Source organism: Leptidea sinapis, chromosome 7 (assembly GCF_905404315.1).
Source record: "Leptidea sinapis chromosome 7, ilLepSina1.1, whole genome shotgun sequence".
Lineage (NCBI taxonomy): Eukaryota > Metazoa > Arthropoda > Insecta > Lepidoptera > Pieridae > Leptidea > Leptidea sinapis.
The window spans coordinates 9,681,588-9,704,265 of NC_066271.1; the positions used below are offsets into that span (position 1 = coordinate 9,681,588).

General features: G+C 36.1%; 1 protein-coding gene across 4 annotated transcripts in view; it reads right to left on the minus strand.

The window, feature by feature from the left end:
• Nucleotides 1–22,678, minus strand: part of LOC126965453 (cell adhesion molecule Dscam2) — a 113,058-nt gene that overhangs the window by 79,562 nt on the left and 10,818 nt on the right. For all 4 annotated transcript variants that reach the window (XM_050809078.1, XM_050809076.1, XM_050809080.1 and 1 more), the window contains exon 2: nucleotides 21,782–21,926. In XM_050809078.1, coding sequence (XP_050665035.1) covers nucleotides 21,782–21,830 — 49 coding nt within the window. In that variant the 5' untranslated portion in view covers nucleotides 21,831–21,926. The remainder of the gene's footprint in view (nucleotides 1–21,781; nucleotides 21,927–22,678) is intronic.

Below are 22,678 nucleotides of genomic sequence, written 5' to 3' on the forward strand. Positions count from 1 at the left end.
CTCATAAAAAAAAAGAATGTAGATCCACCTTTGTCTTTGGAATTTAAGATGAGTAAGAGACTCTTGATATTGAAAATGTAATTAGCATCTAAATAAAACTAGTATGGGCATAAGTGTTGTTAGAACTAAAACGTCTAGTATTCGTATTCGAGGTTAATATTAGATCATTATAATAGAATGGGGTGTTAAAGAAAAGCTGAGTATCAGACGTATGTTCGAAAATATCGTGCTATAGATATACCCCCTTATTCATAATGGTCCGCTAACTTAAAACAGCTCCTACAGAGTGTTATTGCTCATTCTGACTTAGGTCAATAGAAGAAGACAGAGTGAGGATTAGCAATGCTTTAAGTTAGCAGACTATTATGAATAAGGGGGATAGGTAACAACATGCTTCTCTGTCGAAAACTATAAAATATCTTAAGACATAATGAACGTAAAGAGCTGGTAATGCCATTAAAGCCAAAAATGGCCGAAATACTTTAAAGGAAATATTGATGGCGAGGAATGAAGATTCCAGCTAGGACTAATTCGCGTATCATCAAAGAAAGTTTGAAGCTTTCTGAAGACAAGCCAAAAATCCTTGTGGGAGGCTCCTTTGCACAGGATGGCGGCTAGATTATGGGTACCACAACGGCGCTGTTTCTGTCGTGAAGCAGTATTGTGTGAGCATTATTGTGTTTCGGTATGAAGGGCGCCGTAGCTAGTGAAATTACTGAGTAAATGAGATTTAACATCTTATGTCACAAGGTGACGAGCGCAATTGTAGTGCCGCCCAGAATTTTTGGGGTTTTCAGGAATCCTAAACGACCTTGCATATTGTAATGGCCAGGGCGTTTAAATTACCATCAGCTGAACGCCCTGCTCGTCTCGTCTCTTATTTTCATAAAAAAAAAACTCTACAGTTAAAGAGCCAACCTCTTTCATAATGCTTGGTGGCCCGATAAGCGGATGAAAAAAAGTACAGAGGTATCCTGTTCACTGACAATTTTTATTTAACTACGAGTAGAACTAGACTACAAAAAGCAAAATATTTTATTGTGCATTTTTTTTGAACATCTACTGATTCAACATACTTGTATTGATGCCGAATCCTATATGAACTACAGTAAAAAGACGCAAGAAGGATGCGTCAAATGTCAAATTTAAAGTGAGCTGTCTCATAATGTTGTCGTTGTTTATTACTATTAAGTATTCTATTGCCGTTTTTATTAGAGCCGACCACTGGATCTCTACTATATACCACTGGATTGACGAATGTCAAAGTGCTTTTGTGCCTGTTTGAAATTCGCTCTTTTGGCGCTGTTGGCCATGCGAGAGTCTGCGGTACTAAAACTAGTGATGACAAGATGATGACAAATAGTAGTGACTCAGCAAACATCGATAGATGGTGGGAAACTATTTACAAAAAAAAAGTGTGTACTTTATTATGTTGATTGTTGAAGTTTAAATAACACGGAAAACGAGCGAAATTCATTCAAAATGCAAAAATGCTTCAGAGGTACGTTCCTTCGCAGCCATTTGTATTTAACGTCAAAATTAGTTCTCTCGACGCTCGCGAGTGGCGCTTCAAATAGGCACAAAAATTTGCTGTCAAACATATGGAACAGCATGTCCAGTGCTACTTATCGGTTACAGGTCAGTGGAACTAACCCGAGACCGCTACAGCTTTATCCAGGCTGGATATAATATGGACATTCTGTGGATGAAATGATAAGTGAGGGCATCAGTTATGAGTAATTCCCTGTCATTATAAATAATGACAAGTTACATCGGGACAAGTGATTAATTTTTAACTAAATTTCATTACTTATCACACTGTCTGGTCATTGTGAATATTGCTAAGTGATTGTCTGGCAATCTGATAATTAATAGACACCTTTTATGTCGGGGGGTGGGAACCGAACATGCTGACCCATTCGGTCACAGAGAGCCATAGCATCGTTGTTTTCAACTTGTCTCACTACACAGCGCTAATGTTTTGTGACTTTGTTAATGATATACGGTGACGGACGTTTTGATGCGTACAGATTGGTGTAACGTTAGATGAAATGTATCATGCAATGAAAGAATTCGCCGAACACATTGCTGCAATGTATCATGAAAAGTTTCAGTTTCAATTCCTCATAGTTTGGAAGTCTTGTGCGAGCAAAATTTGCATTTCACGCGTACGCTTTACAATTATCCATGAGCTGTTGTTGGTTTATCGAATAAACACAAAGGGCCGCGTTCGCGGCTGAATGGCGGAAACAGACGTACGAGGGAGGTTCGTAGTGTATGATCGCGCTATGCGTCCATTTTTGGCAGCGAACATGCAATGAAAGGTAGAATGATACATTTCATGATACGTTTCACCTGTCTGTACGCACCTTTAAGATGTTTGAATGTGGAGAGCGAACTGGTACAGCGATCTGGTTGTAACTTTGTAAGGATGGCTGTTACTTTGATAAATTTAATTGACCCGAAATAACTGTGTAATTCAAAATGCCATCAAAGCGGCAATTCATATCTGCTTCATAATCAGTATCAGTGAAACGAATATATCATTTTGTGTTATCTATACCACAGAGTAGTAATACTAACGGGGGTAATATCTGGAACTGATTTCGAAAATACTGTTACCAAAAGAAAACCACATAACTTGTGACTGTCTTAGGTTTCTATTAACCCGAAAAATGAAAAGTAAGTCGGAGAATAATCGGTCGAGAAAAAAAATAAAAATAATATTAAAAATACATGTCCTTTTATTACTTTGAAAGAAAGAATTAAACACAAGGCACGCATTTAAACAACAAAAGCAATATTAAACCTAACTATTATATTATTAATTATTATTTATTTTATATCTAATAACATGGAAGAACGGAGAAATATTAAATATACCTAGACTCGTATCTATGTTGGCACAGATCTATCGAATTGTTCTTTCATTTATTTATCGAATATTTAAATATACGAGTAATTGACACGCCTATTTCACAATTCTAAACACAATTGCTAGTTAAATATTACCCACACCACGCCTCGGTGGTAATGACAGCTTGACACGCAGCGGATTATTTTAGGTTAATTGTTCATTCTTAATAATTGAGCTTAAACGTGACAATGCGACTAGTTAAATGGGTGTTAGTATTATACGGTATTATTTTATTCTGTGGACTTCATAATAAGGCGAATGCTTTTTCTCTTGTTTGTAGCCCGTTGCTCCAATGGAGATTTAACGTCCGACCCTGAGAGAATCAGAAGACCTAGCACACAAGCTCTGGATAAGTTTAGACTCCAGTATCTTGCAATTACCTGAATATTCCTTAAGAGTATAAACATATTAAAATGCGTTAATGAAACTTGCAAAATTTGTAAACTAATTATATTTGAAGGGTGAATAAAAGGCTTTTATATTTTAATGAAGTTATACTTCTTTATGCGCGTTATGAAAATGTAACAGGAGTTGGAGTTGGTTCCTAAAATTTTCTGACGTTTGCGATTTTCGTTATTTTTTTTGGTTTCTTCATCCATTATTAGGAGAGGCAAAGGGTTCAAGCCCGTACAGCCGTATTTGTAATTTAATAATTAATTGTCAAAGCCATCGTTGCAAGATTTTTGCAATATTGTTCTTTCTACAAACGTAGAATAGCACTAAGAATAAATAATTTTTGCTTTGTTAGGCCAAAGAACTATAACTTCTTGCGTGCATACATAAGTACATACACACTTTTTTTTGTTACTTAAGAGTATAACTTGAATTGTAATGGACTATTTTGTAATTGTTATGAGAAAATATAATCTAGTTATATGAACTTTAAATAAAATCTTTTTTTTAAATCTGCTTGTATCATACTAGTGTATGATTTGAGAATTTTTGCGTTTGTAATAATTATTTTCTTATGAATCACTTTGTTTATTTTGGTATAATATTTTTTTTTATTATTATCTATTAGTATACTAGCACCTACAGATAGCGATCAAATTAATATTGATAAACTTTCGAGCGACCAAAAAAAGGCTTCAGTCAGAATTATTTAAACTTCTAAATAATAAGGTCGAGTTTGATGTCAAATATTGCTGCATTCTTTCATTTTCTTTGCATTCTTTCTATATGCGGCCAACCATAAATAACAGCCTAACTTCATACCACTTGACTCGCTATGCTTGGCTAAACACTACAGAACGGACTGCGTATAACGCAGTGGACGGCTGTAAGTACCTACCTACTAGTAAAGCCCGTATTTTTATGCAGATCGCTTGGTAGCAACAAAACAACTCAAACACAAGGCAGTGCTTTTGTCTGTGTTACTCCTCGTCAGCTCATGAGCGCTCGACCCAGTTTATAATGACATGAGACGTCTCACAATTCACAAAAGCACGTTTCGCCCCGCGACTCTTAATAAAGGCAATAACTTAACAAAGTTGCACTGAATATGTAAAACGTAGAAAGTGTGAAAATGATAGAGAACTGCCTTTTTCATAATATGAATACAAAATGTTTAATAAGCTTCTGTTGATCATTTATTTTTCTACATTTTTAAAGATTTTTACGTTGATTAATGCGATCTCTAGACGACCCTTTTATGCTTTAAATTTGACCGCGTAGATTCTGTACGCGACCGTTTACATGGTCTTAGGTCTAAAAATCGGATACTGTGTAAGAGTTTGTTGTGTTTGATTTTTTTGCATCGGTCTCATCATCATCATTTTCATCATCGTTTCAGCCAGAAGACGTCTACTGCTAGACAAATCACAAAAGCCTCCCACAAAGATCGCTCGTGCGCTGGCCTCATCTAACCTATTCCGACGGCCAAATCGTTGGTCCAACTTGTGGGGGGCCTACCAACACTGCGTCTCCGGTACATGGTCGCCATTTGAGGACTTCACTGCCCAAAGGCCATCTGTCCGTCGAGCTATTCTCTGCCGATTGCCATTTCAGTTTCACAACATCATCTGCGCTATGCCGGTGACTTTGGTTCTGCTACGGATCTCCTCACTTCTGATTCGATCTCGCTTCGATATTGATAATATTGTATCATAAGATTTCTAAATTTGAAATTTAATTTAATTTCTATTGGTTTGATAGGATTCAGCGAATTCTAAAAACTTTCAGTGTTACCTTTATCTATAAAATATAAATAAGAGATTTCCACGTATATAGTCACTCATCACGATATCTCTGGAACCATAAGGCGTAGAGACTTGAAATTTGGTAGGAATATTCCTTTCGCCGAGTGGAGGTCAGCTAACAACGGAATTTACAAAATTCCACCCGCAAGAGTTTTTTTTTATTATAAACAGAACAACGTCTGTCGGGGCAGCTAGTATTGTATATATTATAAATACATTTATGATATATAGATATCTATTCATATATTTGATTATAATGTTAGTTGTAGTCACCAAGGAGTCTCTTCGAGTCACCAAGAGCAATCATTTGAGCGAGCATAACAAACCCTGCCAATGATTACGGAAACTAAACCAAATTATAAAACAGATGTGCATTATAATATATTCTCACCCACACTGAAAAGATAAGTCTAGTCTAATAAATGTTATGGAAAAACGATAATAGCCTTCAATCAGCAGTAATTAGTACAGCAAAGATTCACGTGAAGTAGAGCAGAAAAAACTAAACAAAAAGTTGCGCGCAGGCCGAGTTGCGTCGTGTTGTAGGTGCGACAGATGTGCGCGCGCGCAGCTCTCTGATTGGCTGCAACAACGGCAGATGTATCACTACTTGTCTTGTAGAGTCGTGAGCACTCTGTCATTTGTCCAGTTTCCAGCATCCTATACGAAAACTTCTCTGTAGCTTTTGAAATTGAAAGACACATGATTTACTCTTATTGTAATGATAGTACCGTAGATATACTAGCTGACCCGACAGACGTTGTTCTGTTCATATAAAAAAAACTCTTGCGGGTGGAATTTCGTAAAATCCGTTCTTAGCTGACCTCTACTCGGCGAAAGGAATATTCCTACCAAATTTCTAGTCTCTACGCGTTATGGTTCCAGAGATATCGTGATGAGTGACTATATACGTGGAATTCTATATATATATATGTATATAGAAGATATATAATTATGATTGCTTAGTTATCAATAACTATTATCAACCTGGCTGTTCATATTATGATTTAAATGCTTTATAAATAATGGAATCTTAACAGAAGAAATATATGACGACTGATTTTATTATCGTATTTCTTTTCATTAAACTCTACCTTTTCAGAAGTGGGGGTAAATGTAAAAATAACAAATAAATATATTCAATGAATAAGTGTCATTGAAAAAAGTGACTTTGAGATGTGATTTGAGTCCCATAGCCATATAGCCAAAGAAATTTTACTATAAGTTTATATACCTATAACTAGTTGACCCGACAGACATTGTTCTGTACGTAATAAAATAAAATACTGTTTTTTTATGAATTTGTCAATAATATTTCATTACATCAAGAATTATTTCTAAATTATGCTCCCTGTTGTTATAATGAAATTGTTTCACAAGAGAACTATCAAACCGTGCGTCAATAAAATCTCTCAAAAAGAAAAAATGTCATATACAAAACAAATATTCGAATTAAAAATAATTATGGGTCCCAAATCTAAATCAAGTTGGACTAAACTGCATTCCATGAAGTATACCCTATTTAAATCCGTTCATTAGTTTAGGAGTTCACTGGAAACAAACATCAGGACACTGAGTCTTCTTACACTACTTACTTGTGATGAAGGTTAAAGTATATTAATTAGCCTGTTAATTAATAATTTGCGGACGCTATTTACTCATCCAGTAACGGATGGTCCGGACCGCGAGGCATTAGAAAGAGAGACAGGCTTTGTGGTAGCTGGACAGATGAAATAGTGGCGGTGGCGGAGCAAAGTTGGATAGAGACTGCAAAAACCAAAACTAAATGGAATTCTTTGTTGGAACCTTTTACCCAAAACGGTTCCATACATACCATGGATAGTAACTAAGAAGTAAGACTAAATAGTTGTAATTTTTGCATGGATACAACTAAAACTTTTATTATTATTATTATTTACTCATCTGGAAACGATTAACATATTAATTTTGATGAAGCAGGTAAAGATGGAAACATTATTGTAGAAACAATTTGTTTTGAGCGCGGCTATCAGTCAAGCTCTGCTATCTAAGTAGATGTTGCAATTGATACAGTTGGGTTATGTGGGCGGCGGGCCTCTCACGCCTGCTCGTTACGGAGGCATTCCAACACCTGCGTGCATACAGCCACGCCATCTGGGTTGACTAATGAGTAGTGACCCGTAGGAATGTTCTGATAACGCCCTCATCTTTTATAAGTACTTATGTCTGTTTGCTTTGTGTTTTAGAGGAATTATACTGAATTGAGATACAATTACTCGTGGAAGGGATTGACTAGTGCACGAGTAAACAAAAAAATGTATAATATTAACGAATATGTAGTAAGATAAAGATGATGATTTATGAAAATAAGGAACGAGAAGAGCAGAACGTTCAACTGATGGTAATTGATACGCCCTGCCCATTGCAATCGCCAGCTCAACCGCTCAGGATGATATATATGCCCCACAAAATGGACCGATCGTCGTGGAAATCTTTGGGGGAGGCAGTGGACGTCTTCCGGCTGTTGATGATGATAATGATGTAGTAAGAAATGAATCTGATAATTTTAGTCTCAGAATAATAGTTTTACTTACCTGCAGGTTTCTTAGTTACGTGATCGACGAGGGATAGAATATAGTTTCTGCTTTGCGTAACTTGAATTATGTTTCATTAACCGACTTCAAAAAAGTAGGAAGTTCTCAATTCGTCAGTATATTTTTTTTTGATACCTCAGAACATTCAACTTAGTGAACTGATCTTAATAAATAAGTATATATTGTTAGGAGTTTACTCCATAAGAATCATTTTCATATAAGGCGCCCGTTATGAGAAAAATATGGAGAATAAAACCTACTCATCAAATGGAATAGTAACGTTTTTGGTGCGCATCATTTCTCGCGCACCGTTCACTTTTCAGTTGGCGTGACAGTCTAGACGCTCGGTCCCTATATTAGTTTTATTGCAGTGATACGGATAGCAAACATCATTTTTCTTTTCTTGTATTTTGAAGCTTTATTATATTATTGAAATTGATTTATCATTATACTTTCATAAAGTTAAGAGACAATTCTATAAATTATGGAAAAAAGTGGTGTAAATAATAGTGCCGGAAAATCTGATAAGCACCTGGGTACTAAGTAGGTTACAATTCATACATTAATATGACATGTATTGTATATATAAACATGTGTGCTTTGTATTTATAAAATATTGAATTATCAATATAGTTCATACAAATTTATATGAGTTATACATATAATTAATTAGATTCTGCTGTATGTCTGTTTGTAACCAACTCCATTGGACTTGATTTTGTTTAGAGACCTGTTCAAAGACAATCGGTCTTGAGGAGTAAACTCCAGTCGTGCGTCGGAGCTGACACACACCCTTTTTTTATTATTTGAAAGTTAGTGCTTCCCGTGTGGTCCCATTATAATTTGGTCCTGATCTGACAATTGTATCCATAAGAAAATCATAAAAGTCTTATATTTGCTATTAGTATGTGCGCGACAAATGGACGAATAACTCAATATGGCGCCGACCAATTTCGATGACTCTTGATAGTTTGGTGAGAGTTTGATTCGGTTCTGATTATGGGATCCAGGACAAAGTATCGGAACTCTTACGAGCTATAGAAGATTGTATAAAAATACGCAATTATTTTTTACTTTTTAGTGCATATTATTGTTGTGGAATAGTTTTCTTTTTGAAGTCGGTTGTTTTTTTGTTAATTTTTTATTTTTATTTTATTCGTTTGTTTGAAATCGTTTCATACAATTAAAATGTTTCCCAGACCTTTTCGGTTCAGAATTTACATCACCACACGGGCTTCTATGGGCGAATTACTAATCTCATTGTTAATATATTGCACTATGTGATGCTGTGTTTGAGAAGGAATTATTTTAGTTCGGTTTAATATTATATATTAAGGTACTGACTTATTCAACAACTGACTATAGATATTATATTACTCACAAAATACTCTTACTTATGATTTGACCATTTTGTTTAAATTTGCTAAAATTTAAAGCTTAGCATTTAACACAAAATCTTTATTATTATTTAAATAATCGTTTACAATGTATAGTTTTTCTAAATGTTTTTGTTTAATATATGCTGTTGATATGGTTAGCTTGGCACACCTACTTAATAAACATGACGATGTATGAGTAGCTACAAAGAATGTAAACAATGCCACGTGGTTGTTATATAAGCTGCATCCTGAGCAATCGTGTCAACTCATATTTAAAAAACTAGGATTGTTACCTTTCCCGTCGCTTTATATTTTCGAGATATATTATACTTTATATTTTCAAAAAAGTAATAAAGCATTGTTTAACGGCCGTTTTCAATAACGTATCTATCCTTAGTTTAACTTACTAGAGGTAGACAAATCTATGATTACGCTTACTTACATTTCAATAACCTATCGACAAAAAGCATTTGACTATAACTATACTGGACATAAATATGGTTAGAAAAAATCTTGTCATTAAACGGTGACAGCAATTTATATTTAATTATATTAACTAGAGATACGTTATTGAAAACGGCCGTTAATAAGATAATGATCTAAATGCGCGGAACCGACGTGATCTACAAAGACTCGTTCTACATAATGTTCCCAAAATTACTTAATGTAATAAAAGTTGTGTATGTTATTGTGTTCGTGTTTATAATAAGTTACCGAGTAGCATTAAAAATTTAAATTCTAGATTATTTAAGAATAAGCTATATAGTTGGCTAAATGCTTATAATTTTTACAGTATTAAGGAATTCATGAATATGAAATTCTGATATTAATTGTATTAAGTTAAATATTTGCATGCTTGGAATAGTGCTAGCAAAACATATAAGCTTATTATTATAATGTTTTAATACCATTGTATACTATCTTTTTAGCAAATAAATATATTATCTAATATATAAAATTCTCGTGTCACGGTGTGCGGGAACGAACTCCTCCGAAACGGCTTGACCGATTCTCATGAAATTTTGAGTGCATATTGGGTAGGTCTGAGAATCGGACAGCATCTATTTTTCATCCCCCTAAATGTTAAGGGTGGTCCACACGATTTTTGTTTTTAATTTTTATTATTATGAGCCAGCATTAAAAAATACATACAACTTCATCACATTTTCATCCATCTACGATCAACAGTTACTTTTGTATCGCGATTTTAACATCGGCAATACAACGTTTGCTGGGTCAACTAGTTATTATTATAAAATTTTCGCTGCAATAAACCCAACGTGTGGACCCGGCCACAGATACAAGTAGGTAAGCTACATTGTTTATAAATTGTCTGTTATCTACAAAGTGGGGCGTCAAGTCGTTAACAAAGGAGTGAGACGCGGGCGCGGGGCGCGGGGGACTTAGTTACTGGCCACTGGCACAGTCTAGAGATGGCGATTCTTTTCAAAAGAGATCGATTATTACATCGATTCGAATCGTAAGCTGATGATCGATTCACAGTAATATCATAAAAGATCGATTTAAAAAAAAACGATTCTTTCCAAGTTTGCATTTATAATGTACATAAAAAATCGATTTTTATGAAAACAAGGAACCTACCGCAATAAATGATCTTATATCGGTAAAATTAGCTTTTTTTAGTTCAGGGAATCCCACAATAATAATTATTTTTATAAGGTATGAAGGATCGATTCACAGTAATATCATAAAAGATCGATTTAAAAAAAAACGATTCTTTCCAAGTTTGCATTTATAATGTACATAAAAAATCGATTTTTATGAAAACAAGGAACCTACCGCAATAAATGATCTTATATCGGTAAAATTAGCTTTTTTTAGTTCAGGGAATCCCACAATAATAATTATTTTTATAAGGTATGAAGGAAGCTGTTTATTTTCCAAAAATATATTTATTTCATGAAAAAGTTGCCCAATGCTTTATATCTAAACTTTTCAAATATAATAGTTTGTCCAGTATTTTTGGATCCAATCGGTTTCGATCATCCCTTGCTTACAGCCGGCAATTTTTGTGTTTGCTAAACAACAACAAAAGTATCGAATGGCGATTTTCAAGGGATTAATATCGATTCACCGGATCGATTCAATACTGCATATCGTTTTAAAAAATCAATATTTTCGACCCAAAAAAATCGATTAAGTATCCGATTAATCAATATCAGATCGCCAACCCTATGGCACACTGCACATCGCAGCCGCGGCAAGGTAATGGGCCGCGGTATACAACCCTATACAACTTGAAGGTGCTCCAAAAATTCATTGTATTCGTACTGTTGTTGTGGTGACTATTACATTTACGAATTATGTAAGCAACAGGTTTTGGTGACCAGAATCACAATGGCGCAAGCTTACCGCATATTTTTGCATATTTTATGATTAGTGAGTTGACTTGGTTTCGTTGGAACGGTGTGAACTTTTAGTCACACGACACAATTAGTGACCACATCACAAAGATGGAGTTAATAATACGAAACGCGAAAGACGTCGCTTCATTCACGTGTGTCTTCTGCCGCATTTATCACGGGGAGTATTCCGAAAAGCTGTTTCTCCTGATTCCTGCCACTGAATTTCATCTTCGATGTCATTTTCACTGTATGGATGTTTGGTGATCCTCTTCAGTGCAGTTATAAGGAATTTTCTGCAAAATACAACCAAGTATACGCGCTTTGTCTTATGTCATTTTGTGCCTAAAGGGCCGACAGAACCTAACGAGCGTAACATAGCCTACCATGACAGGTAAGACTAATTCAACAGCCTTAAAATAAAATGTGTACACTTTATTAACGCGCGTAGAAAATTCTCAATTTAATAATTTGAAAGTTGGATCGCCATCCAATTGGTAGGTTCATATTAGACTAACGAAGGTGATAAAAATCTAACTAACGAAAGAAAAAGATTGTGTGTGTTTTGACGATTTCCAATCTTTAGATTGCTGACGTCAGCGACATTAGCTCCTAGATCTCTCAGTCATCTTTCAGCTACCTTCGGAGTGAACATTTGTTTCAACAATAATCAATTTTCCAAATCCCCAAACTAGGATTGCATACGCTTCTTTTTTTGCAATCACATTTTCACCTAGGCATTCTAGATTTACCCTTGAAACAATTATTGTATTGTTCGATACTGAAACGAATTATTAAAAACAGTTTAAAATTTAATAATGCTTCATACAAAAAGCATGTATTAAAATACGTTTGGAAATGCAGTAATTAAAATATGTGCTACGCACTTAACCAAGCAGTGTTAGATATTTATTAATTATTGTATTTACAGCACAATATGCTTTTCACTCAAATTTACTTTATTACTTATTTTTAATTTGTTAATTTCACTTTGATTTAATTCATGAATATAATTTAATTTAAAGTATACATTGCAATACTTGTAAATGTTGGAGAATAAATGGCTTTATTTTTTATTTATGTGTGTTAGGCACGTCAAAGTATCGACATTCAAATCTCACATCACATACATCAGAGCGAAGGCCTATCGTATGCTTGGCTTCATACTGAGGACAAGTAGTGATTTCAAAAATATTAAGACTTTGATTCTTTTTTTATAATTCTCTTGTAAACTCTATCTTAGAATATGGTTTTATTATTTGGAATCCATTTTATGGTATACATGTGAAGGATCTTGAAAAAATACAAATTCACTAAGCATGATAAATATAGATATCCTTAAAATCGTCGAACAAAGCGAGATATGACATTTTTGTACAAAATTCTTAACAATTTTATTGACTCTCCATTTTTGTTAAGTAATAATTACTTCAGGTGTCCTAAGGATGGCACTAGAAATAAGTAATTGTTTTATGTTTCCACCAACAAGATTACCAGTGGGAGGCTACTTTGCACTGGATGCCTATTTCTACCGTGAATCAGTAATGGGTAAGCATTACTGTGTTTCGGTCTGATGGGCGGCGTAGCTAGTGAAATTACTGGGCAAATCAGACTTGACAACTTGAGTCTCAAGTTGACGAGCGCAGTGGTAGTGCCGCTCAAAATTTATAAGTTTTCTAATAATCTTGACTGGCAGGGCGTATAAATTACCATCAGCTGAACGTCCTGCTCGTCTCGTCCCTTATTTTCATAAAACAAAAACAAGTAGGTACGAAATATGTTAAAAATACTTTTATCTATCGAGCTTGTAATCGATGTACACTTTAATAAAACTGATTTACATACTTGTTCGATCACACAGTTTAAGAAATATATTAGAGAATACTTGTATATATAATATCATTTAGTTTAGCAATAATCCGTTTGATTTCGTTGTTTTCTTCTAAAGTTTTGTATGTTTTTTATTTTGTTTATCCTCTTTTTGACTGCTCACATGATATGTACATTAGTGGAAACTTTATTGGTGTGTGTACAATTCTATATGTATTTCTGTAAATGTTTTAAATACTGTTTGTTTCCCATAAATAATATATTTAATAGTTAAAAGTGACTTTAGTCTATTGCGAAACCAGTTTTTATTCATTTTTAATATTTAACTCTTGTAGGTGGATGTAGGTAGAGAGTTATATTATTTAGGTCTGAGTATCAGATGTGTAGGATGTCGTACACGTCGTCCGATATGAGACTGTTAGTGTGTTGTAACGACTGGTATAACGATATTGTGAGCATAGAAAATGTGCAACAGACAGATCGTAGAAACTGTATGTATACAGTCAGGATTATGTTATTATGTTTGAAATAGTTCAATATTTTCAAATGAGGGTCCTTTCATGTCGGCTAGATTTTGGGTACCACAACGGCGTCTATTTCTGCCGCTAAGCAGTACAGTGTAAGCATTATTGTGTCTGAAGGGCGCCGTAGCTAGTAAAATTACTGGGCAAATGAGAGTTGCCATCTTATGTCTCAGGGTGACGAGCGCAATTGTAGTGCAGCTCAGAGTTTTTGGATTTTTCATGAATCCTGAGCGGCACTGCATTGTAATGGGCAGGGCTTATCAATTACGATAAGTTGAAGGTCCTGCTCGTCTCGACCCTAAAAAAATATATATTATTATGACTTGATTTTTCGCCGAGTGGGCTACAATAATATTCGATCTTATGTTATTTGAGATCTTATGTCTCAAGATGACGAGTGCAATTGTAGTGCCACTCAAGAGTTTTTGGGTTTTTCAAGAATCCTGAGCGGCACTGCATTTTAATGGGCAGGGGCAGTATCAATTACCATCAGTTGAACGTCCTGCACGTCTCATCCCGTACAGACATTAAAAATATATACATCTAAGACGACTGCTGATACAATATTTAATAAACACTTAAAAAGCAACCGAAATAAAGTGAGAGATATTTTTTTAAATAGTAGCTTTCTATTTCTACTTTATTACAACAATTATAACTTGTAGATAACTTCAATTAAGTGTAATACTAGAATGATTACTAGAGTCTAAGCTAAACTCGATTAAGCTGTCCATCATTAAGTTAAAAAGTGTCTCTACCGTTAAAATGAAACTTATTTCGTATTTTCCACACGTCGTATGTATGATTACATGAACAATATGAGCGAGGTCGTTCACCTCATCCTAGTTCGTAGTTTAACGTGTTATCTCTATTCCGGGTCCTACTGAGGCGGGATGCGGGATGCCCGGGTTGCCCCTAATACTCTGTCACACTATCTGTAAGATGGCAACTCTTAATCACGGACGAGTAAAAAAAGAAGGACTCCGTGTCACCAAAACAAGCCGTTCGGCCGCCATTATGAGATTTGCATTGTCTGACAGATCAGTTTGCGTCGCAATTAAATATTATAAAATGCCGTCGTGCGTTGTGAAAAAGTGTAAAAATGATAGTATAAACGTATTTGTGGCCATATATGATTATTTAAGGGAGAAAAAATTGTGTAAATGGTATGCCCCGTAACCGCAACACACTAGCATAAAGGTGCTTCACTTGCTAATATCACGGCGCGGAGTCCTACTTTTTTACTCGTCCGTGCTCTTAATAACCGTTAGGAATACCTATTATAATACATGGTGCACACTAAAAGTTTTGCACTTCTAGCTAATCGGAAATATTTGAATTTCGAATGTTATAGTTTTTGAATCGTTGCAACCTTCTTTGTAATAAAAAATCAATTGGCGCGAAATCAATTGTCAATTGTTTTTTATCACACATCAAAGTTGTACGTACGCAACGAAAATGGAAGTCGAAAAGATTTTAGAGCGATGATTTTTTATGATTTTAAAAGTGCTCTCTCTCCGCAAGACTGTGCCGCTCGTCTTCAAAATGCTTTTGGGAGAGAAGCAGCTTGCTTGAGCACCGTGAGGCGAAGTTTGCTGAATTTGAGAGAGGTCGGGTTTCTTTACGTGACGAATTTCCTGAAGGGCGGCCTTCAACTGCCGTCAACGAAAATAATGTGGCTACTGTTAAGCGGCTAAATAAAACCCGCGGATTACCTATGACACAATTCGAGGACTAGTGGGGATTAGTTTGAGCCGCATTCAAAAAATTTTACACGAAGAATTGAAAGTTCGAAACTTTGTTGTCGCTGGATCCCTTATGAATTGACAGCGGAGCAGATGCGGGAATGCTCGCGTGGAATGGTGCTCACAGATGCTAATGAAGTACGACCACGGACATTCTAATGCTGTTTATGGCATTGTCACTGGAGACGAAACGTGGATTTATTGTTTAGATCCCGAAAAAAACATTAATCTTGTTAATGGGTTTGAAAATGAGAACAGGCCAACAAAAGTGAGGCAGGCGAGAAACGTTGGTAAATAAATGATCGCATATTTTTTCTCAGCTACGGGTCCCATCTGCACAAATCCACTTGAAGATCAAAAGAGTGTTAATGCCGAGTGGTATTCTATTACATTTGTTTACCCAGGGTGTTAAAAAAGTTCGTAAAAGACTACCAAAAAGCCGCGTTCTCTCATGACAACGCTTCTTCACATACGGCCAACAAAACTATGTCATTTCTAGCTTCCGAAAAAGTACAACTCGTCACCGATCCTACACATAGCCCCGACCTAGCACCCTGTGATTTCTGTATTTTCTCCAAAATCAAAGATTTGATGAGAGGTTTCACTTTTACCAATTCCGAAGAGGCAGTGATAGCGTTCAATCAGCAAACAGTAGAAAACAAGTTTCAGATCTGTGGTCCTCCTGTTTAAAAAATGGTTCGATCGCATGAAAAAATATTTAAAATGTAAAGGAGAGTATTTTGAATACACATAATATTTTGGCTATAACATGTTGTTTTTTAAGTTACGCAAAACATTTAGTGACCTACGTATTAGTCCCCACTAATGACGTTCTATACAACGAAATGTATCAAATTGTCAATGAAATGTAGAATGTAGAGGCTGTGTGTCATTAGTGTAAGTGGAGCACGTCATAGTTACAATCGACATGCAGTCGTTTATTAAATTGAATAATTCGCGCTCGAACATCGTCCGCAACACAACCAAATGTAAGGTCATCGTCGGGAGCTCAATGTCACACTTATGTCATTATGTTCTCTAAGCATTAGTTTTAGAAATGTCAGCCGTTGTCCATGAACCAAAGATGTGATAAGGTACAGTTATAGTTCTACGTGAACATATTGTTCTCTTTGGTCTTACGAGCTGAAGCTCGCAACTTTTTTGACGCAGACGTCACTTCAAAACTTGGTCCAACAAGATATTATTATGTCTAATTAGTCTGGCCGTAAGTTCTGTTTCTAAATAAAAATCTAATATAATATAACATTGACACACTTTTACACAAATTATCTTGCCCCAAACTAGGCATTACTTGTACTATGAGCACAAGAGAACGACTTACTTTGACTTTGCTCAAAATTTACTTTTTACAGTTATAAATATTCCCCACTACTCACTGGCACAAATGCTACGATTTCTTTTTATTTTTGTCTAGATTGACAACGCACGACGACATTTTTAAAATATTTTATTGAGACGCAAACTGATCTGTCACAGACGATGACAATTCTCATAATGGCCTCCTATCGGCCTGTAGTAGTGTAAGTGTGTGCGCGGGGCTATGTATTAACACGTTAATCGGCTTGTTTTGGTGCTACACTGTTATAAGGTGACATGGAGTCCTTATTTTCTTACTAGTCCGTGACCCCATTTAAAGAAGTTATCAAAACGTTTCATAGACTGGCCATTGAAAAGCCAAAAGCAGGAAATGGATTAAAATATTAATCAGATCTCTAGGATTTCCCCGTTCAGGCTATGTATTGAGTCTCTTGTCACTTGTTTCAACACAAGAAAATATTACGTTGTCATTTGTTTATTATAAAAGTATGAAATTCAGTAAAAACTCATATTTCTATCAACCATCGTGAAAAAACGGGGTTATTGAGTCTTTTTATGGCCATTTTATAAAATTCGTGTACACATATTACATTGCGAGGCTTCTTTCAGTACACGGGTATGGCTCCGGTGTCGACCCGTATTGCCATTCATTTGATAAATACTATCTACATATATACTAGCTATTATGGTTGTATGTATAGATATATATCTATACATACAACCATAATAGCTAGTGTTTTTATACATACAATTTTTTTTATAGAAAAAGGAGGAAAAACGAGCGTACGTCTTGCAACACCAGAGGAATCACAGGAGCGTTGCCGGTCTTTAAGGAAGGTGTACGCGTTGTTTTTGAAGGTACCCATGTCGTATCGTACCGGAAACACCGCACAAGGAAGTTCATTCCACAGCTTTGTAGTACGTGGAAGAACGCTCCTTGGAAAGCGGACTGTGGAGAACCGCTTCACATCCAGATGGTGTGGATGATATCCTAATTTGTGGCGTGTCGTGCGAAAGTGAATGTCTCTAACTCGTTATAGTTTCCCATTTGATATAAAACGTGTAGGTACAGTTAGTCCTTCAGGAGCTTATACTAGCGCAGTAACCATAAAAAGCAGAAAAGTAGTCCAAATCACTAAAATTCCTTCAATCTTCCAAATGCCACCTTCGCATGACACGCATATAACACCATCCCCACCAAACAAATGTGTGGTGGGGATTTTAGATGGTTCTGAACCAAGAATGAGAAGGTTGATACGAGTGGAAGACGCCAGGAGTAGTTATATAAGTCCTATATAATCACTTATTTTCTTAAAATTGATTATTTCGTAATTATTTTTACTAATATCGATACATAATATCAGATTCACAATCACACTCGTGTAGATAAGTGATTGAGTGCCATTTGTCAGTGACTTATGTCAGATCAAACATGTTATCACTAACTACATAATATTATAAAACTAGGTCCTGCGCCGCGTCTGTCTGTCTGTATGTGCGCGATAAACTCAAAAACTACTACTCCGATTTTCATGCTGTTTTAACCAGTAGCGTGGTTCTCGAAGAAGGTTTCAGTATTTCATCTGGTAAGTTTTTATATGCAATAACGAAATTTGTGGGAGGTGTCGGAAAAATCAAGGCCGGCTGGGAGTTTTCAACGAAAACACTTTCTAAAGTCTTTGAGATATAACAAAATAATGTATGATGGAATTGTGTATCTTCTATTGGTCTTTAGAAAAATCCGCGATGGCATATGTCTATCTCTTAACATACTATATCAATTTTGATACTTTAAAATTTGCCAATTATAAAGCAGTAATGTAAAAGCTGCTTAAATAATTGCGATATTAACCATTATTATTTTATTACTACATATTATAAAATCATAAATTTTCGATAGCTTTAGACTATATGAATGTTAACACATGGAACTGACATAAACTTATAATGCCTACTACTCGGCTAAGTCGAGTTAATAAGCCTTTTGCGGGGTGATGTATATGCTTTTACTACAAGATCCCAGAAAATGTTCAAAACAAAAGTATTACTTATGTTATTCAAAAGAATTGTTAAAAAACGTTTGTGTGGTAAAGGTTCCTATAACATAAGTGACTTTCTTAATGATACCACAGATTGGAAATGGAGCGACCGCTCTCAGGCTATTAAATAATAAGTTTAATTGTATTACTTTGGAAACATTTTTTTTTGATGAAAAAAATGCCCGCTGAGTTTGTTGCGCCCATTCTTCTCAGGCATTCGTTTTGGAATGGGTATATTTGAGTTTCAATAAGTGACGTCACATCCTATTTTGAATAAAAATATTTGAATTGACAGAACAGCGTCTGTCGAGTCAGATAGTCTGGTAAAAGGCATAGAAGGCTATAATATTTTAATATATAATATAATTTCTAGTGTTATAATAATGAAAATCACTATTAAGATCAAAAAGGTGACGATTTTTGTGAACGTATATTAAATTTTCATAAATGTACCTACTGACAATGAACAGTCATAATATTTATTTCTTTAAATTTTTCTTTGAGAGACTGTCTATAACCAAGGTGATATATAGCACGAACAACTCTCTTTTGCAGAGCAAACACTATATCAATGTCAGCAGCATGACAGTAAAATACCGTACGTCATCATTCTGTGAAAATAACTGAAATAAAGTAATCTAGCGGTCGCAACATTCGTGTACTCTCTAATCTTTCTAACTGCATATGCTGTAAAGCTGAGTATCTGCGAGTTGGGTAATATGTGGACCCCACTGAAGCTCTTAATCTAACGTGGTATAAAATGCAACTGCAAGTTAAGGTGAGTCATGGCGACCTTCAGCGACGGAGTCAGTTTGAAAGGCCAATGTTCCGGTCGCGGCGTGTTTGTATCGTAAACCTCGAAGCAGGTTTCTGTCCGCAAATATAAACATTATTAGCGCGTATTGGAATAAAACTATTAATATATTTTTAACCGACTTCAAAAAAGGAAGAGGTTCTCAATTCGTCTGTATGTTTTTTTATGTTTGTTACCTCAAAACTTTCGACTGGGTGAACCGATTTTGATAATTCTTTTTTTATTTGAAAGCTGGTGCTTCCCGTGTGGTCCAGGTCTGACAATGGCATACATGAGAAAACCATAAAAGTCTTAAATTTGCTATACATACCTATAGCCAAGTGGATGATAAATTTACGAATAACTCTATATCGCGCCAACCGATTTCGATGATTCTTTTTTTATTGGAAAGGATATACTTCAAAGATAGTTTGGTGAGAGTTTGGTTAGGTTCTGATTACGGAATCCATGACGAAGTAACGGAACACTGTCTGTAATCAAATTGCAAAGCACTTACGTTCATTGCTGCATTGAATAATTTAGTATATCTACACATATTTCGACAAATTGTTAGTAAGTGTACTTCAAATTCACTAAAAATCATTAAATAATTTTTTTATAACAAAAAACAACCGCCTTCAAAAACACTATTCCAAAACAATAGATATAATAGGCACTAAAAAGTATAAAAATAATTGCGTATTTTTAAACAATGTAATTAATAAATCTTATTCTTGTTACGATTCTTATAATTTTTGGAGTCGGTGTCATCCATGATAGGTTTGTTACTACATACATAGTTATAGGTGAGATGTGCTTGAGTCGTGAGGAGGCGAGAGGCGAGAGCGCGTCGTGGCGGGAGGCAAACAGGACGTTCAGCTGATGGTAACTGCTACGCCTTGCCCATTAACAATGCAGTGCCTCTCAGAAACTCTTGAAAAACCCAAAAATTCTGAGCGGCACTACAAATGCACTCGTCACCTTGAGACATAAGATGTTAAGTCTCATTTGCCCAGTAATTTCACTAGCTACGGCGCCCTTCAGACCGAAACACAATAATGCTTACACATTACTGCTTCACGACAGAAATAGGCAACGTTGTGGTACCCATTATCTAGCCGGCATCCTGTGCAGAGCCTCCCACTGGCTTAACCAATTGTACCGTTTAAATATACCTAACCTACAGTGAATGAATAATACAGAATATTATATATATTAAATCCCGTGAGTGAAAGCCAGTAGTATATCACTTTGGCGTTGCTATCGGCGAATGTGTTGTATGAGTAGTGGTGCGGGTTATTGAAGGAAAGGCTCTCGAGTTGCCCCTGGCGTCGAGGTGCGGCGTATTCCCGGGCGTAGTATCGATCGTCGGCGGGTTATCCCGTTCCATTACTGACGCAGGACGCGGGACGCTCAAACAACATCCTCCCGCCAATTGAAACGCCTCCCCTCTCCGCACAAAACCCACGTCAACGGTTTACATTCCAGATATCTCAAGATATTCCTGTATCAAGTTCCCTAGTCCCTGCGTAAGGTGTAATATAATTTATTACATTTCTCGAAATAGCCCTGTTATAGATATCGGGAATCAAATCTGTAAGCGTGTATTCAATATGTTGAATAAAAAATATTGACGTAACTCTCTTCTGTTTAAACAGTAATTTGAAAAATATTAGTATCTTTTCTAAAGCTGTTTCACCTGATTCCACCTTCGCAAGACACGCCAAAAATTAGGATATCATCCTCACCATTTGGATATGCGGTCCTCCACAGTGCGGATTTCAAGGAGCTTTCTTCCCGTACTACAAAGCTGTGGAATGTGCTTCCTTCTGCGGTGTTTCCGGGACGATACGACATGGGTACCTTCAAATAAGCGCGTACACCTTCCTTAAAGGCCGGCAACGCTCCTATGATTCCTCTTGCAAGAGAATGTGAGCGGCGGTAATCATTTAACACCAGGTGACCCGAACGCTCGTTTATCCTCCTTTTCCATAAAAAAATGAGCGTCCATCTGTCGTTCATATGGCTTATGGCGCCGCCACCGCTCCTGACAACTTACAGGGTAAATAATAAGATACTTACGGATGGAGAGCAGTGCGACGAGGACCGCGCACACGGTCACAGGTGACATAGCACACACTGACACTTCGGAGGTGATCACTTCGCACAACAAACTAACGGAGTTCACAAACAACACTCGCCGCGGGCGGCGGGGCTATGCCCGAATCTGTAACAAACACATAGAACAAATAAGATTATTGCAGCAGTTATCAAGTACACTTAAATATACCACTGGATACTGAGTAATCACTCAGGGATACCTACATACACGGACTAGTAAAAAAATAAGGTCTCCGTGTCACCTTACATAACAGTGTAGCACCAAAACAAGCCGATCAACGTGTAAATACAAAGCCCCACGCACACGCTTACACTACTACAGCCCGATAGGCGGCCATTATGAGAATTGCCATCGTCTGTAACAGATCAGTTTGCGTCTCAATTAAATATTGTGGCCATATAATATGATTAAATGAGGGAGAAAAAATTGTGTTACTAGTATCCCCCGTAACCGCACAAACACGCAGCATAACGGTGCTTCACTTGCTAATATCACGGCGCGGAGTCCTTCTTTTTTTACTCGTCCGTGGGTTCTAGGTGCTATCTTCATCTCCCGATATAAAATATTTTGCTTTCGGACAGGATTTCTTCGAATTCTTTCCCATACTGCTTTGACCACATTCTTCGTGCGAAGACTACGTGGACGGCCAGATCTTTTTCTGTCACAAACAGAAGATGTCTTTTGCATTTGGCTCCATACCTACTTTGTGTAATTCAATCACAGTGATTCGGTTCTCTTTCTCACCCCACTCCATTTTAATATCGCAAAATATTGTATGGTATGTATTGGCAATTAATATACATCTATTTAAGTTATAATTAAGATAGCTCAGATTCCACAGACAAACCATCAAGATG